Genomic DNA, 17450 nt, shown 5'->3' on the forward strand with positions numbered 1-17450 from the left:
GGTGACAAGCTATACTATTGCAAATCTGTAAATTTTACGTGCTGAAGCTACATCCATGCTATTTAAAAGTAACTGCTAGGGTTCTTGAACGTGCACGTTCAAGAACCCTAGCATGCAGCAAAATGCCGCTACGCAGGCGCTTTTGCATCGCGCCATTGAAATGCGGCTGCCGCCGGCAGAGTTTGTAGCCATGACCGTTTCCAGTAGCCATACGTCAGAGCCTTTCATGTGCGGAAAATAATTCTAATTGATACAGCGGTTGGCAGTTTTTCAGTGTGCTGCACATGACACCTTTAGTTGAGCTTTAGCATAGGTACAAGCTCAACAACAAAAATAGGAACAGGCTCTTTAGCTAAACCATCTGATCGGCATATATAGCTATTATTTATCCGTTGGCAAAGCAGATAGTTGGTTTGGTTTATGGGGTTTGTCCCAAAGCGACACAGACCATAAGGTACACCGTAGTGGAGGGCTCTGAATAATTTCGGCCACCTCAGGTCCTTTAAAGGGGCTCTGAAACGCCTTCCGGGGAGAGCATATTAACTCACTTAATCACTGCACTGTGTTGCCATGAAAACCGGAGCCAAATAATACAGTTGCTGTGCGATGTCAGTGCACGTTAAATATCCCCAGGTGGTCGAAATTATTCCGGAGCCCTCCACTACGGCACCTATTTCTTCCTTTCTTCTTTCACTCCCTCCTTAACCCTTCCCTTACGGCGCGGTTCAGGTGTCCAAAGATATATGAGACAGATACTGCGCCATTTCCTTTCCCTCAAAAAACCAATTATTATTATTAAATAATACAGTTCTACACGCAGCAGACGACCCACAATCACGCGTCAAAGTTGGCGAGCCCTTCCCGGCGACTTTTTCATGCACGCTCCCTCCTCCGTCGCACGCATCTGCGTAGACAAGGTGAGAGGAGGCCATTGGTTAGATTCTTGCAGACGCCAGGCAGCTACCGTGGCCGCGGCCAATAAGGCGCTTAGCTCCGGCGGGTCGGGAAGCTCCGCTCCCAGAGTGGGGTCGGCGAAAGAGCGCCTACCTTCTACCGTGCAAAAAGTGACGAGAGGAGAGGGAAAGGCGCGAAACGCTGAAATTCAAATTTTCACTACAGATGACTAAGCTTCTACAAAGCGCATTTAAACAATCCTTGCCGAACACTATTCGTGAAGCGGCGTGCTTCAATATCCCAGGCATGCCGCAACTTTATTAGAGCCCCCTTCACAGCCCCTTTAACTTGCACTGACATCACACAGTACACTGACCTTTAGCATTTCGTCTCCATAGAAATGCAACCGCCGTAGCCAAGACTGAACCCGCGTCTTTCGGGTCAGCAGCCTTAACCACTGAGCCATCGCGGCGGCTCAAAGCAGATATTTCACAACATGCGTGCGATATGCAACGCCGTGACGCACACGACGAAGCTCGGCTCACATCAGTCGGTCATAAAAACCGTGCTTTACTGAGCCACACACGTTAGTCAATGATAAAAACCGTACTTTATTGAGACACGCACAAAGTGAAACTTATATATACAATGCGTTATGACTAACGCTTAGCAAGACGGTCTATCCCCTATGTACAACTTGCTTAAATCCAAGACTTCGATCTTGCCCTATACTTTTTCTATCCTTGCGGCAAAATTCCAACAATCCTCTGAGCGAAGAATTCTTTTGGGGGGGGGGGTCACATGTTTTCACTGCTATGTTTAGAAATCTCGAACTACAGACGCCCTTTTCGCCTTAAGCATGCTTAGGCGTCCGTCACTCTTTCACATTATGTACAGTGCTTATGAATTTTCACCATTCCATAAGCCGCGCAGCTTCCTTTCAGCGTCAAACAACGTACTCTAGTTGAAATGGCGTGACTCTTGACATGTTAGTACACACAAGTGCACACACGCATGTTTCAATAGGAATGCAGTGAAGGCTCCAGGAGAAAAAAAAAATCCAGTTCTGCAAAGCTAGCGAAGCATACATTATATATAAGCTTAATATAAGCTAATGCTTTACATTAGGCATTATATCGACAAGTGCCCCTGAAGTCGGTGAAGAGACAGAGTCCCAGGCTTTCCGTCGCCTATGCTACATCCTGCTATTGCTGTTGACGTATGGTATGCTACGTCAACTATGCTACATCCTGCGCCGCGCAGATGAGGGGGCTACGAAGCATCGCTAACAGCATAGCGCCTCAAATCAAAACAGCGGCAATGGCAATAAAAGAAACAGCGCAGTGATTCAGAGGTAACAAGTCAGACAGAATAAAAGTGCTTAAATAAAAAAAACACAGCATGTAAACAGGCAAACAATCGCAACGTAGTGCAACAGAGAACTGAACCAGCTGACATAGAGCAACATATAAAGGCTCTCGGTTCAAACTGAATTGGGGCCTTCAAACACAAAGCTACATCAGGAAGCTCACACTAGCAAAATTTTTCCAAACTTCCATCGATTTTGTGGCAGTCTCTTTGGCACATAAACCAGCCAAACTAGGCTCGACAGCAGTAAAAAGGAAATTAAATACAAGCATTAATTATTAATTTCTAACACACTTCCCTTCGCTGCAGCTCAGTTTCATGGTCAGTGCCGCCAGGTTCGTGTACTTGGACAGTGGCCAGGAGACACTTGTGCCACCTCTTTCACGACCCTGCACCCCACTGCTGTAGAGAGCGAACGCATAAAAGACGAGGCCGGGACACGTATTTGTGCTAAACACTGAACACAAGAACAAGCTTACGAGTAAGAGCTGTATGTGCAAAGCCTTGCACGAGTCCAATGCTCCAGGCGTTTAATTTTATACCTGCGACTGAGAGCATAGCTCAAGATCATGCCGCCAGACTCGCACAATGAAATCGCGAAAAACAATATAATCGTTTAGGTTAGTTTCAAGAATATGCTACTATAGACTAGTCGTGGGCCTCTGCCATGTTTTCAAACTGCGCTCCATGATTTAGCACACCTTCGTTTCCTGGTGTACATCATATGGAAGCCTCAACCAAATTACATTCAAAATCTATGAACATTGGCTAGGTCACTCACTTGAGACAACCGTCGCAGTACCTCTCACTCAAGAATCTTAAAATCTTCATCAGAGGCTCTCTTCGTGGAGGTGAGGCTAATGAAGGACGCAATTTAAACAAATATTGCAGAGGAGGCACATCTACTGACGTCGAACCACGTCTAGAAACCTAGTGCTGAGAAGAAAGTTTATGGACGTTTGAACCACCAAAAAGATTAATTTCCTTGCAGCCTACACAAGTGCCAGCTCCCGTGGAACTGAGAAGTGCATTCTGAGCTTGAGCCAATGAATACTGACATGCACCTCTAAACTCCAATGTGCGTGCCTATAGGCGGCACAGAAATTATTTTTCGACAATCTATAGGTCCACAAACTCGCTTCCCTGACAGTACATTACATTCAGAAATGAAGATGGCAGGAATAAGCAAATACACATACAAAACAACCATGACCTAGACAATCACAAGCTGCATAGCAGAGGTCGAATTTGTGAAAATTTCAAAGTAAGCCATGTACATACATAGGGTTCACTGGCAGTCACGCACGGCTTACAGCGAGTTCGAAAAGCTAGCAGCAGTTCCATCAGCGTCGTAGATAGGCGGTTGCTCGTAACCGTGAGCCGCTGCCTCGAGAGCCCGCAAGGACTGCCTGTGCTGGCGTCGCGCGCAGAACATGACAGCCTGCTCGGCGATGGGCGGCGACGAATCGACCTCACCCAGCTTGTACAGGCGGTACGACTCGGCAAGCGCCGCACCAGCTTCGTCCACGAAGACGCCAGCCTTCTGAAACACCTGCGACACCCTGTAGACATCCAGAAGCGCCGAAACCAGCACGTCGTCCTCCGGCGGCGGCTCCTCGTTCATCAGGACATCTAGGCGCCGGCTGGCAAGGATCATAGCCGTCTCAAACGCCTTCCGCGCCAAGTACGTGCGGTCCACGTCGCGCAGGTATTTCTTTTCAGTCTCGGGCTCGCGGTGTAGCTGCACCGCCACGTACGCCAGCATGTCCACGTCGCCGCACCGCTCAAGGACCTCAATCAACAGCATGACCGAGCGGTACATGTGCGTTGCGAAGCTACCTGCTCGGTCTATCTCGTCGCCTGGAGTGTGCCAGATGCCGGTGAAGAAATTGGTTGCCTTCCGCTCGGCGAAAAGGCCAGGCGCGGCCGGCGTCGCATCCGCCGTTGATGCGGCCGGCCGGTTCTGTCCAGACTCCAGCAGGTAATCGCGCGCCAGCTGCAGGTTGCATGAGCGCTTGGAGTGGCAGTAGAAGCGCGCCAGATAGTAGACGCTCTTGAAGTGCTGCGGGAAGCGACTCACACACTCCTTCATGGCGTGCACGCACGTCTTCAGCAGGACCTGCTTCATTTCGGCCTCGTCGAGTCTCAGGAACGGGTCGCTCTGCGCGGAGTTCTCCTGCTTCGACGGCTTCGAGGGCGCCGGCGCATCAAAGGACGACTGACCAGTGCTCTTTTTCTCACCGCTATCGGTGGACTTCTTGCGCCCGCTTGACTTGCCCTCATCAGGTACAACTGGTGCCTTGCTGCCAGAACCTTCACTAAGAACACACGGACGAACCGTGCACTGATCGTCCCTACCCTTTGGCATTGTTGGCTGGGGTGCTGATGCCGTGGATTCAGGGGCACGGTGCGACAAACCCCGTCTCTCCTCAGATGCTAGCTTCTCGCTGACAACCGTCAAAAGGCAGTTGAGAATATCCCTCACAACTGACACCTCCTGAGAGTCCGCTGGGCTAGGCGAGTCAGCGGCAGGCTTCGCTTCTTCGGGGTTTTCTATATGCGGCTTTTTGGCATGGAAGTAGTCATGGTCACTCTCCAGACTCCTCTTCTTGGCCTGTCGCTCCGTCATGCTGGGTTTCCCCTCCTTCTTTTCTTCCTCGACAGACTCCTCGCTCTCTTCACCGTCATCTTCTTCCGACGAGGAGCCGTACTCCATGGCATCTGCCTTTTCCAGGAACCTTGCAAACGGACTGTTCCCTGCCTTTTGGATGAACTTCCATATAGCCCGCAGTTCCTCCTTTGGCGCCGATGTCTCTTCGTACTTAAGCAGATACTTCATAGAGAGAGCATGAATCTTATAGTAGAGCTCCAGCGATTCGATTGAAAGCGGCGGCGGGCTGTGGTACAAGATCTTGCGCGGGTACTTAGCATTCATTTCGTACAAATGCTGCAGTGACTGGTACAGATGTTCAAGGTACACTCCAGGTGGGCAGCCCATTTTGTGTGTGATCTTTCCAAGCAGGTAATGGTTGAGCCACATCTCATCGGTACCTACACCATCCTCACAGCGGTTTGCAGATTCGTAGCAACTCTTGGCTGTCTCCAAGAGTTCCTTCTTTCGCTTCGCCAAAGCCTCACCAGCTTCATCACTCAGCCCGAACTGCTTGCTCTGTTTCAGCTGCCGGGACGCATTTGACTGCAGCATGTAAACACATGAGCCGTACTCAATCCACAGGGCAGAGTTGGTTGCATCAATTTGGAGTGCACGTTTAAAGCACCGCAGTGACGACACTGCTCTTTTCTGAATAGTACTTTCACTTTTTGGCTCGCATGAGTTGATGCGCTGTTCCAGCTGGGCACTGCGTGAAAGTGCAAGGCCTGCCCATGAGTCCAGCCGGTCAGGGTTCAGACAAGTGTCACACGTGTAGTACCGTATTGCCTTTGCAAATTCCTTGTTCTTGAAGTAGTAGTCACCAAGCAGGTAGTAGAGTTGAAGAACCACCGGGCTAAAGCTGCTGGTGTCAGGAAGTGCAGGAAATGTGTCAACACTGCCTTCAATGTATGCAGATATTGAGCTTTCCATGTTGCTGGGATCCTCTTCAGACGGAACTAGAGCAGCAATGCGTTTCAGCAACACCTCCAGTTCTGATGACACTGTGCTGGTTTTGTAGCTATCGAAACCAGGTAGGTGCTGTGGCTTGAAGAAGTCAAACACCTGTTTGCAGCTGTCCCAGGTGAGGCTCACTTGTTTAGCATTGTGTTCTTGAAGGTGCTTAACCTTCCCTCGGCGATTCGGGTGCCCATACAGACAGTAAAAACACTGTTCAATGCCATTGTTGAGGTCTTCATGGAAGGTATTAGCTATTGCAGACCTCTTTGCAAGCTCTTGAGTAACGACGTCCACAAAGAGGAACAACAGAATGCCATCAGATGTTGTGCACCATGATCGCCTCCCTAAGTGTTCGTGGGCTGTGAAGAAAAGCATCAAGGATGAAGGCATGGCACCGTTCATGCTAGCATTGCCACTGCTCTTAGCAAAGCCGACTGCACTCGACTGGTTTTCAGATCGTGCCGCCAAAAGCTGTATCTTGTCCTCCTCATGTTTGAGTATATAGTAAAGAATGTTCCACGACAGAACAGTAGGCACTGCCATCTCATTACTACTCTCACTGACATCCATTTGCACATTGATCAGCTTGATGATGTTGTGAGCCATCCTTGTGAGCTTTGGGTTCTCTAGACATCCAAGAAGTCCTATGTCCTGCTTGATGCAACGATGAATGTCAGAGAGAACTATGACAATGGTGTTGGACCAGTCACATTTAAGAGTTTCGGTCGTCACAGCAAGATATTGGTTCAGAGCTTCATTCAGCGAAGCTTCCCCCCATATCAAGCATCCCGAGTAGTCCTTCAAGTTCCACAGCGATTCTTGCAGGAGTATGAGTTGTGCGTGGCGTTCAGGAATGTTGGCCTTGGCATGTAGTTTGCGACCTCTTGAGCCTGGTTTTTTAAATGTCTGAATCAAAAGGTCAGCCACTACTTTATACCTCCCAAGTTCAAATAGACGGTGAACCTCTTCAAGAGACTGGCACCTCTGCAAAGATTCCAGCTGATCCTGAACAATTTCTCGTGAGATAACACCATTCATTTTGCAATTAGTAATGAGCACTTTCAAGACCTGTCCATCAGTAGGGTTTTCATAATCAATACGACAAAGGACATTCTCTAGCACTTGCACAGCTGTCTCCATTTCTCCACTGAGCATCAAAAATCGTGCCTCAGCCCAGAATGCACGCAGGACAAATGAGATCCATTTTTCTTTAAAGATACCTTGCCGCACTGACATCTGAGCAAGAAATTCTAAATCACAGCCAAACTGCGCACTAGGAAACTCTGGTCCAAGCTGGTTCCCTGGGCTCCTCGGTGATACTGAGGCTGATGGCTGAGCTTGTGCTTTAGCAACAACAATCTTGTCCATCATGAACTCACAGTACAGCAAAGTTGACATAGCATGTCTCAAGATGTTTTCAGCTTCTTCTGCCCCAGCAAAGATAGAAGGTCTTTCTATGTGAGACCGTAAGCTTTTGTACAGTTCCACAAAGATATCGCACAAACGAGCAGGCCAAAGAAGATCTTCCCGACTGCTCAGCTCCCACAAGTAGTCTTCCATGAGGTCCATCAAGTTATGCTTATCTCTGTGCTCATTAATAAACTTTTGCACACTTTCTGATTCTGTCTTTTCTATGCTCTCAGTATTGCAGACCACCTTATCAACATCCTCCTGGAGACTGCTACTTGGAGTCATGCCATATGTGTGGTCGCTGTTCAAATCAGAGAAGTTTGGGATGCTGTCCTCCCGATCATCCTTGCCCTCGTATGCGAGACTGGATGGCAGGAACTGAGTCAAGAGCTCCTGATAGTTGACATTCTCTTGAGTCTTGCGCAAGGTATTTCGAACTCTCGCAGAGCGCCTCTTCAAAGAGGGATCTAAGTGTTCAAGGGACAGCCGCTTGCGCTTGCCGCCCCTCCTGCCACCACTGAATGTCATCTTTGGGGCTCCGTTGTTTTCATCAGGCATTGCCAATTCCTGGGTGACAACAGTCAGCTGCTCAGCGAGTGACCCCAAGTCTGTAGGCTGCTGCACTGACTGCGGCTCACCAGATTCTGTCTGTGGCTGGCCTTCACATAATTCAGCCTGTGACGTTGTGTCACTTGGTGGATTGATGCAGATGACAAGGTCACCCGATGAATTCCCGCTGGCTTGTTGCAAGCTGTCTGCAGGAGACTCTTTCTTCGCATCTTCGGCTTCAACAACGGGCTTGTCGTCCGACTCGCTCCTCAACAGGTCCACTTTACAAGCCAGAGACACGTCGCTGTCATGCGCAGCTGAGGCAATAAACTCGTAAAGCTCCAGCATCGCCTGACCCAGGGCAACCCACGTCATCTCACACAGTTTTTTGCGTAACGAAAGCTTCGGCAACTTCTTCGGAGTGTACAGTGCGCGGCGTTTTTCCCTGAGCTCCCTAGCTTCGGCCAGCACTGCCTCCTCATCCTCCTTGCTCACAGTTCGCGAGAACACGGACGGGTCACAGCCCTTGAACACATTACCCTGGCAGCTCTTGAGATCCGGGTTCTCCCGGAACACGGCCTCCTTGAACACCAGCGCCTTCACGTAGCCAGAGTCGAGGCGCAGCGCCCGTGCTGCGCACTGTAGGCACCCCAGGTGGTCGTTCAGCACGTACAGCACCGTCATGAGGTTGCTGAGGCAGGGCCAGTGCTGCGCGCTGCAGCGCAGCCCTTCCTCGAAGGCGATCCTCGCGAGCGGGTAGAGGTACAGGCCCAACGCAAGCCGACCGATCTTGTACCAGAGAGTGACGTCCGTGCAGTCTATTTCGACCGCGTCTAGGTAGGCAGCGACGGCATCGCGGGCGTCTCCACGTCGCACGTGGATGGCGCCGAGGTTCTTCAGCGCCACGTACTTGAGCATGAGCGCCGGCGGCAGCGCTGCACCACCGCTGCTCCTGCCGTCGTTTTCATCCTGGGGCGGCGCACTACATCTGCTGATGAATGGAAGCGCGAGTAGTTCGCGGAAGGAAGACAGCGCCTCGTCGTATTTGTCTTGCTGCAATTGACCCAGCGCTTTGCGGTACAGACCGAAAGCCTCTTCTTCTTGGGCCTCTCTGGTGACCACCGGCGAGTCGTCGTCATCCTGAGGCGATGATGTGTCGTTGGAGTTCAGTGCACAGAACTTGATCATCGCCGCAGAAGCACCAGCAGCAGCAGCAGCGGCCACGGATATAGAATCGTGACAACTCCAGTAGCCTACGCCGGACCATGCCACGGACGAGCCACTGCTACGAATCACAAGACAGTTCCGTCGCTTCTTCGGGCACTCACGCAGCCTGGTTGCTCACACTTTGATTGAGGCGACGAAGACACTGCAGGCAAGTTATGCACATTTTTGCATACTTCAGGCTCAGAAACATGCCGCTCGAAAACAAAACAAAAGGTCCGCCTGCTCTATGGCCTACTACAACGCGCCCAGCCTTGTTCGTCACAATGAAAAGCGAAAGCAGAACAATAGCGCTGTATAACAGCTGATTGAAAAATTGCTTTCATTTTAAGAATAAATATTGGTTATGATATGTTCTCATTTTTGTTTGTGTTAAACGTTTAGTTTGATTACTATTGCAGTTAAAATATTAGCTATAAGATAATCAAACTACATGAACAGCAGACGACAAACATAGGGCCGCACTGACTGGCGCGCACCTGACGTCATGGCGGCTTGTCGTCGGTTGGCGACAGCTCGCAGCTAGATATTTGGTATGTGGCGTTCAGTGAGGGATGGATAACGGTGAATCGACGTCGAACGGCACTGTAAGCGAAGCCAGTGCTGCGACACCGAAGACGAACTCGAACGCCGAGCCATACTGCGAGAAGTATTACTCTTTGCTGAAACGCTACAACGCCATCCAAAAGGTATGACTCCTGCGTCTTTGCCGAACGGGATAATGCAGCCGGAATCGGCTTGCCGTTCCGGCGCTACTCTTTCGTCTTGACTAATTATGTTTACCTTGCATGTTGCTTGAACTTAGCAAAACTACCACCTGATGTATCGGATACAGCGGGTCAAGAAGCTGACGGCTAGGTTGACAAAGGAGAAGAGGTAAGATCTGGTACCGTACGTTCAAATTTTCTAGGTGAGGGTTTCGTTTTCTCCGCATTCAGCAGTCCAAGATTTGTAGACGATTTTGACTTCTGCCTGCGAATTCTGATTGGCCTCCGTTGCTGCTTGGGTCGTTTCCGCATAGTGCCAGTCCTGTTGTAAACTTCTCTCCTGTCAGCAGAGCTGCGAGCTCTGTGTTCTTATTTTAAATTGATATGCCTACGTCTACGAAGTGCCGCTGAATTTTGTGCTCTTTAATGTCCTCTCGCAAGGTTTGCGCAGCTTCTCGCTCTTTTAAGCACATTAGATGTGGTTCAGAACTCGACTGAGCGTAGAAGTGCGTGCTGGTTGGTTACGAATAGCGTAAACTACGAGAATGAACGAAGAATAAGACGAACTATGCCAAATACTGATTTCACTCGAGATATATAATTGGCTTTGCTTTGCTAAAGCAGTTTATATCTGCTTTATATAAACACACTCAAAAAAAAAAAGAACAAGCTCCATTGTCAAGTGTTTTGAGCCTTCTTTATCCGTTACAGGTTCCTCACACAGCGGCTGAACAATTACAAGCAGGAGAAGCAAGCTGCCATGTCCATGTCTCAGTACGCAGTAGTGAGTTGGAGAGATGTACACTGTTTCTTTAACTGCTCTTTCCTTTCAGACCACTGCACTGCTTGTCATGATTTTTTTTTAATGCCTTTTGTGCTAAAATCTTTCCTTTGAGTTCACATGCCACAACTTGCCAAATGAGTTAACTATATTGCTTTCCTGGAAGTTTGGTTCATTTAGTGGAGCAAGAATTTCTGCATGGCTAGTGAGAAAGGTAATCTGGCTGTTGCTTAAAGTTAAAGGTTAATCTGGTCGATTCTCAATGATTAGAGACTCACAAGGGACCGAGAATTTCTTCAATTACGAGGAACCTTTTTTAGTACACTTGATGCTAATTGGGCCAAAGCGTCTGTTCAAATAAATCAGAAATTTTAACTGAGCAAATTCAAATGGATGAGGGTCCAGCACATGATTATATGTTGCACAAGAGAAACAAGGTATCCCAACTATAAAGTTGTGGTCACGTGGTCTCCATGACCCATGTAGTGTTGGCCAAGGTGAGCCATTGAAGTATTGAGACTGAAAGGTGGCGCTGGCAGAGAATGTTAATTCTAGAAAGGGGGTTCTATTTGTACGAAAGGTCACATAAAAGACGCATTGGGTAATGAGCATAAGATGTGACAACTCATATACATGGTGTAAGCAAGAAATTCCACAAGTACATAAAAAGTCTGAAACGATGCAGTGTAACAGCGTGTGATGTTTCATTTCTGCACATTTCAGGATGAGCGGCAGTTCAGAAGAATCAAGCAAGAGCCAGTGGAACAGCCGACGCACCATGTGGTCAATGAGTACTTCTGCCGGAAACGGAAGGACAAATGCATGAAGTCCAGTTGACACCATGCTCCCAAGGGTTGCTTGCTTCGTGGCGTTCTTGTGTGAAACGTTTTTTGTGTTCCTGAACTGCTAGCTTCGCATCCCATTCCCAACATTCACCTTGTGCTCGCGCCAATTCAAGGCAGTGAAAAGAGGCACTTGCACACGTCACCTTCACCTTCACAACTTGCATGGGACTTCTGTCAGCTCAATCACTCCATTTCTTTGCAAGAGGACTCCAGTGTTATGTGCAGTGTTTGAGTTGTGCACTCATGTCACATTACATTCTGGTGAAGTTTGATCTTAATATTAATTGTGATGTCATCTGTTCTCATTAATGTGCATTTTCTTTTTTTATGCCAGTAAAGAACCTTTTTTCTTTCATGTTTTGCACAGGTAATGTTACTGCGTGGTCTCTACAGTGGATAGAGGATGTAGTCTTTTTATTGCTGTCTATATTATGCTAGAAGGGGAGGAGGAGGTCATCAGAAAAGGAAAGGCATTGTAGCTGTATCATTCTGTGTGAGCGCCTAAATTGTGCCATGGGGATGCGAATAAAAGGAGGGATAAAAAGGAAGGGACAATAAGAAGTCAAGTTGTGCAGCACACAAAGTGCAGGTTGGGAAGGACACTTTCACATATTTTCATAGCGCTTTTCTCTTTCACATGTCCACTCTTGGCAGTGCTCAAGTAAGATGACCGCATTTACGTTGTGCAATTGCACATTCTCTCAATTCATCTGCCTATATTAAGGCATTGTGTCTGTTGGACAAAATGGCCTGGGCCATGGAGGTGGAGGACCAAAAACTTTATTTCAAGGAAAAAGTGTTGTTTGAGCTTATAGGTCGGGTCCTTCTTCTATGGCGCTACTGGCTTGAGCTGCCCGGTGGACCTGTTGGATGAGGGCCTGTTGGTCCTCCATGTTATTGCTGGTCAGCAACACTTCCCACCAAGATGAGTGGGAGGCCCACCCTACTCTCCCACCAGGAAGAGTAGGTTGGGCCTGGCACCAGGTTCATGTGTCAGCATATAATTTTGGGTGCATAAGGTGTCGTCTACGGAGGTGCGGAAAGGTGTTCCCAGGGATATCATTTCTCAGACTTCTTTGAGGTTTGAGAATCGCTTAACCTCATGGCCTAAGGTCCTTTTTTGAATGATGGTGATTTTTTATGCAGGTTTTTTTTTTTTCCAAGGAATTTATGGTTGCCCCTGTTTTCTTTTTATGTCACTAAAATGCCAAACGTTATGTCGTAATGATATCTAATCTAAGCTGCATGTTTACATTTCACACAGAGGTGGCACTTGACTCCGAGATTTGCTTAATGCTGAATGTAGGTGTGGTACTCGCGCTTCTTCTACAAGATAACTCAAGTACGGAAGTATCCGCTGCAGGTCAAGACCAGAAAAGCAGAATTTTGCAGTCGGAGATACATTTGTAATGTCTACCTTTAAGGAAGCAAATTGCAGTAACCATCCTTGCACTACATTCGCACATAGCAATTGAAAGTGGAAACATTTCTAGTCGAAGACTTGCTTTTTTAGACATCACCACCATAGATGATCTGTTCTGTAGAAAAGTCAAATAGTGCTGATAAGCCCACCTCTGTGTGAATTAAGAGAAAAGACTAACTAGTAGTTTAGCCAGGATAAGACAGTGTTCAGTATGTCTCTTCAAAAAGAATTGTTTATGTACAGTTTTATACAAGTTATCACCTGACCATGTTCAGTATTAGGAAAACATATGTTGCCTCTTTCTACTTGATTGTGGCCCCAGTAACATTTTTTCATGATGGCATTTGTTACTTGCTTTTACAGATTATTTGCGGTTGTTGATATTTGTGGGAGGCGACCATAGGTTTTCTATCTTTTGACCTCGTTGAAAACAATGAGTGTCGTGATGTGCTTGTATTGGTACTGTTTCAGTAATATAGTGGTTGCTTGATGATAGGGCTACTCTGCACGTGGCGTTCCAAACAGGCTGCAGAAAATCTTTGCCTACTGACGATGTAAAATTATTTGAACCAAATTAACTTCTAAGAAAAGGATGTCAATGAGCTGCCCTAATTAGCAGTGGTTCCCTTGAAAATACTACTGCACTGAATTTCAGGAAAATATGGCTCTCATTTTATAGCAGAAATAAAGTGGGACTGCAAAAAGTGGCAACGTAATTATCATGGTCTAGGGCTTGTAGTGTGATCTGCAGAAAGTGGCAACGTAATTATCATGGTCTAGGGCTTATAGTGTGATCAGTATTAATGTTTGCTGCTTCATGAATTTATACAGTGATATACTGCATGCTTGTCCTGAGTCGACATATTAAGTTGTAGTTATCTTAAGCTGGTGGGGACACGAATGTTACGGCAGCGATACTGCTCCAATAAAATTTCGATGACAGTAGTGGATGCATGCATGTCTGCATTACCCCTCTCGTTCGTCCACATCTGTGTTATCCCGCTAGAAAATAATAATAAAAGCTTAAGTTTGTGCATAAGTAGATGTGGTGTGGTGCTCTTAAACCAGGTGAACTAGACAAGGCGCACAGTGTTTCGTTACATGTGCGGAGCAACGGGTTCCATAACGCAAAGAGGTTCGATTCCGGCCTTGGCGGGCGCATTTTGTTGAAGGCGAAATGCTAGAGGCCCGGGTACTGTGCGGTGTCAGTGCACGTTAAAGAGCCCCAGTTGGTAGATGTTTCCGGAGCTCTTCACTACGGCGTCCCTCATTGCCTAAATCGCTTTGGGACGTTAAGCGTTAAGCCCTCGTAGAGAAAAACGTTACGTTGCGAAGTAGTGTAGTAATGTAAAACAAAACCGAAACCAATGATTATATCGGAGATTAGTGGGATACAGTGATGTAATCACGATTGACAATTTTTTTATATGGTTTCAGCATTGTCACGGAGTTCACGTCTGGTCATTCTTTTATGAACGGAACGCTTGGCACAAGAAAACAAAATTCGTCTGCAGAGTTTTCAGTTGTTACGGCGCTCTTCTAACAGCCGGCTCTTCTCAAAAAGGCAAGGACTTCGCACGCTAGAGGACCCTTGAACACACCAACTAAAGTTTCCCTTGGTGAATAACTGTCATAAAAGCATAACTGTACAGAGGTTTTGGTTGCGTTGTCTCAAAAATAGAAGAGGCTATGTCATGAGGATAGCCGTTGGATCGTTCCAAGCCCATCCAATATTGTTTTTTTTTTTACTTTTTATTATTGGTCGGTTGTGCTCAGATGTGATACCACACACCGATACAGGTAAGCCACATTTAACGCGATGCTGGCACCTGGTGACATATTAAACATGCCTGAATGTGTCGGCAAAACCCGCCGTAAGCGAAGTGGCTCAGTTTGCTGCACTTGAGTCGCAATGTAGCAGCGACCGTTTACAGGCGTTTTTCACCCTTTCGAACTTGAAAATTGCTTCCCCGCGCCCACACTGATCACTGTGATTGTCTTCGCTGTGTGACTAGGCATTCCGGCTTATTTATTCATGTTTTGATTCAGATATATAGCATACAGTTGCTAGTTAAAAGCCTAGTTTAGGAGGGAAATGTAGTGCATTGATTTATGCATGTGCCGATCAATGTGCGCTCGCCGAGCAGAGGTTTTGCTTCCGTGCTGCAAGATGACACAACCTGACTGTTGTACGTTTCGTGTCGCGGGCAGTGTCGTCTTGTAAAAGAATGAAGCCCCGGTGATGGCTAACCGCGCTTGCGGGTGCGTTGAAAAATGTGTTCCCCTATTTCGATTTGGCGTGTGCTTATCGGTCGCCGCGCGTCAGCTGAGAGCAAAAAACGGCGTGACCTTTGAGGCCGTGGTTCCGGCTGCTCAAGCGTGATGTATGTCTCTTGACGTAACTTTTCGGCTGAGTGCAAGTGGCATGGGTCTTTAAACCGTTGGTTGTACGAAAGCAGCGGTCATAAGAATTAAGAACTGACGGCAAAACTACAACCCGTGACTAGCCCCCTCTGGCTAGCGGGCGATGTGATAAGACATCCTAAAACTTGACCAAAGGGTGCAGGATTTACACAGCGAACAATTTAGCTGGACAAATCACGCTTTTAATGCATCTACTTTAGTGATACTGATTTTTCACATGATACGTAATGAGTGCACTCTGCCTATCCCGTACGTACTGGTGCATGTAAACAAGTGCATATTTGCATAGAACAGAACATTGCACTCATTGCAGCCTGCAGTGTTCTTGACGCCCCTCCTGCAAACCTGGCCTATGGCTTTCTTTTCTTCTCTGAATCCTCGCCCCTTTCCTTGAATGGAAGGTTGTGCAGATCACCAACCTGTCCATTTAAAGTGTGGGAGTAGTGCATATACGTGCAGCTTGATAGCCAGTGGCATCTACATTGCTAAGTTGATTCTGTACAACTGCGACAGCAAAGAAGGGAGGAATGTGAAGGCTACAGAGATGAGCACGTAAATAAGAGCAGTCATATGATTGTTATTGTAAATGTGAAAAAAAACAACAACAATGGGGTATTGTACAATAAATTGTGTATTTGCTGCTACATCTTATGTGCATGCATCGTACTGAATAGTGTAATGTTTACTGTTATATTGGGTAATTCACTGCATTTTTATCTTCTGCAAGTGCATACTTCAAAGGCACACACTCATGCTGACGCTGGCATGAAAAAAAATGACAAAAAAAACACTGCTAATCAATCTTCTTCCAAGTAAATCCAGTCCCATGTCTAGTCCATAGAGTTTGTCAGGTCACACGTGGCACCGCACTCCTGTGCCAAGAACACTGCAACAGCTGGATGCTTGATATGTAACCATTTATTGCCAACCTGCCCTGCCATTCTTGAATAACAAAAGCAACCAACGTCACTCTGCACTGTAATACACCTTGAGAGTTGTACATATTAGATGGGCACAGAAGGTCATTCTTGTGGAATGTTTATTGTCTTTACTGAGATTGACAATGGAGTGTAGTGCGTTCAGAAGAAGCATACCTCCCAATGCAGAAAGTGGCATTGTTCAATCCTTATTAGAAATTTGGGATTGCAAGCTTTTGGTGGTGAATGGTCGTAATAGAACGTTCTTTTGTAGAAAGTTCTTTTGTAGTATTTTTTCAAATGGCGTCTTGGGATTTGTTAGCCAAGGTTGCACCTTTTTCAACTGTAGTTTTCTGGACTGCACTTAAGCCAACAAAATTCTGCACACCCAGGACTCCCAGGTGGCCAATGCAGTTTAGCTTGTGGTTTTCTTTTCCACTGAGCGCATCAGTGCGGTGACATATCAGGGAAAACCTCTGCAAGTTTTAGATTTTATGAAGTGTTCATGACCCATAGCCAGAATTAAGAAGTGAGAATTCTTGTTATTGTTAAAAAAATGGAAATTTGGGCTAATTGGTATGGCCACACATGTTCTCATGGTACCTCATAAAGCTCGTAGGCTTATCACCTTCTGGGGCATGTAAGTGGCAGAGATAACTGTGCTGTGCCCCCCCCCCCATTATAAGAGCAGCCATTTCAAGGCCCACATGACTGTGTGATCATAGATCTTGTGGCTGCACAGAGCACGTTCTTGAGTGCGCCACTTGCCAGCCTAACTGGGTAACATTCCGGTGAAGTTTGGAGCTTTCAGTTACAACAAAATTCACCGCTCTATAGCCCCAAAATAGTGCCCTATGTACATATTACGTCAGAGAGAAAGAAAAACACTGCCCCTGTCAAGCCTTTGAGCATTGAGCTGGCAGTATATGGTGCTTCTGCTGGATTTGAACACTTGTGTATCAAATGTCTTTTACTTTTTTTTTTACTCTTTTATACAGCTGTAAGAGAGAGCTTGTGACATAGTGCAGCTATGGAAACAACTGCGCATTCACAAGGAACAAATGTAACAATGCCAGTTTGGCAGGTAGGCTTGATGCTGACTAAGAGTGTATTATCATTGTCATGAACACCATACTTGACCTTTTTTCCCCTCTGAGGTCTACCTCTGTTGTGCCCATAATGTTTGATACCTGGCGGCACAAGCATGACTTCTATTTTTATTTATTTTTCTGCTGTTCTGCCATAGTATGTGTGCTCGTAATGTAGCTACCTTTGTATTGCCTTTTTCATCACACATG

At 46.9% G+C, this 17450-nt stretch overlaps 3 protein-coding genes across 4 annotated transcripts in view; 2 read left to right on the top strand and 1 right to left on the bottom strand.

Moving 5' to 3' along the window:
• Positions 1-1492: 1492 nt before the first annotated feature.
• On the bottom strand, positions 1493-9301 carry LOC144129332 (calcineurin-binding protein cabin-1-like). The gene has a single exon (XM_077663378.1). The coding sequence runs from the start codon at positions 9017-9019 to the stop codon at positions 3572-3574; it is 5448 nt and encodes a 1815-aa protein (XP_077519504.1). The 5' UTR covers positions 9020-9301; the 3' UTR covers positions 1493-3571.
• A 217-nt stretch (positions 9302-9518) lies between these two features.
• Positions 9519-13756, top strand: LOC144129333 (uncharacterized). 2 transcript variants are annotated; one of them, XM_077663379.1, is made up of 4 exons: positions 9519-9744; positions 9861-9931; positions 10474-10546; positions 11267-13756. In XM_077663379.1, exons 1-4 carry the CDS (start codon positions 9610-9612, stop codon positions 11378-11380), a joined length of 393 nt encoding a protein of 130 aa, XP_077519505.1. In that variant the 5' UTR covers positions 9519-9609; the 3' UTR covers positions 11381-13756. The 2 variants fall into 2 exon arrangements, with proteins under 2 accessions (XP_077519505.1, XP_077519506.1); XM_077663380.1 differs by having other exon boundaries at positions 10474-10536.
• A 694-nt stretch (positions 13757-14450) lies between these two features.
• Tango11 (transport and golgi organization 11) overlaps positions 14451-17450 on the top strand; it is a 34354-nt gene continuing 31354 nt past the window's right edge. Inside the window, exon 1 of the mRNA XM_077663381.1 lies at positions 14451-14611. Within this exon, the coding sequence (XP_077519507.1) occupies positions 14506-14611 (106 nt within the window). The 5' untranslated portion in view covers positions 14451-14505. The remainder of the gene's footprint in view (positions 14612-17450) is intronic.

The sequence above is a fragment of the Amblyomma americanum genome, chromosome 4, assembly GCF_052857255.1.
Source record: "Amblyomma americanum isolate KBUSLIRL-KWMA chromosome 4, ASM5285725v1, whole genome shotgun sequence".
Lineage (NCBI taxonomy): Eukaryota > Metazoa > Arthropoda > Arachnida > Ixodida > Ixodidae > Amblyomma > Amblyomma americanum.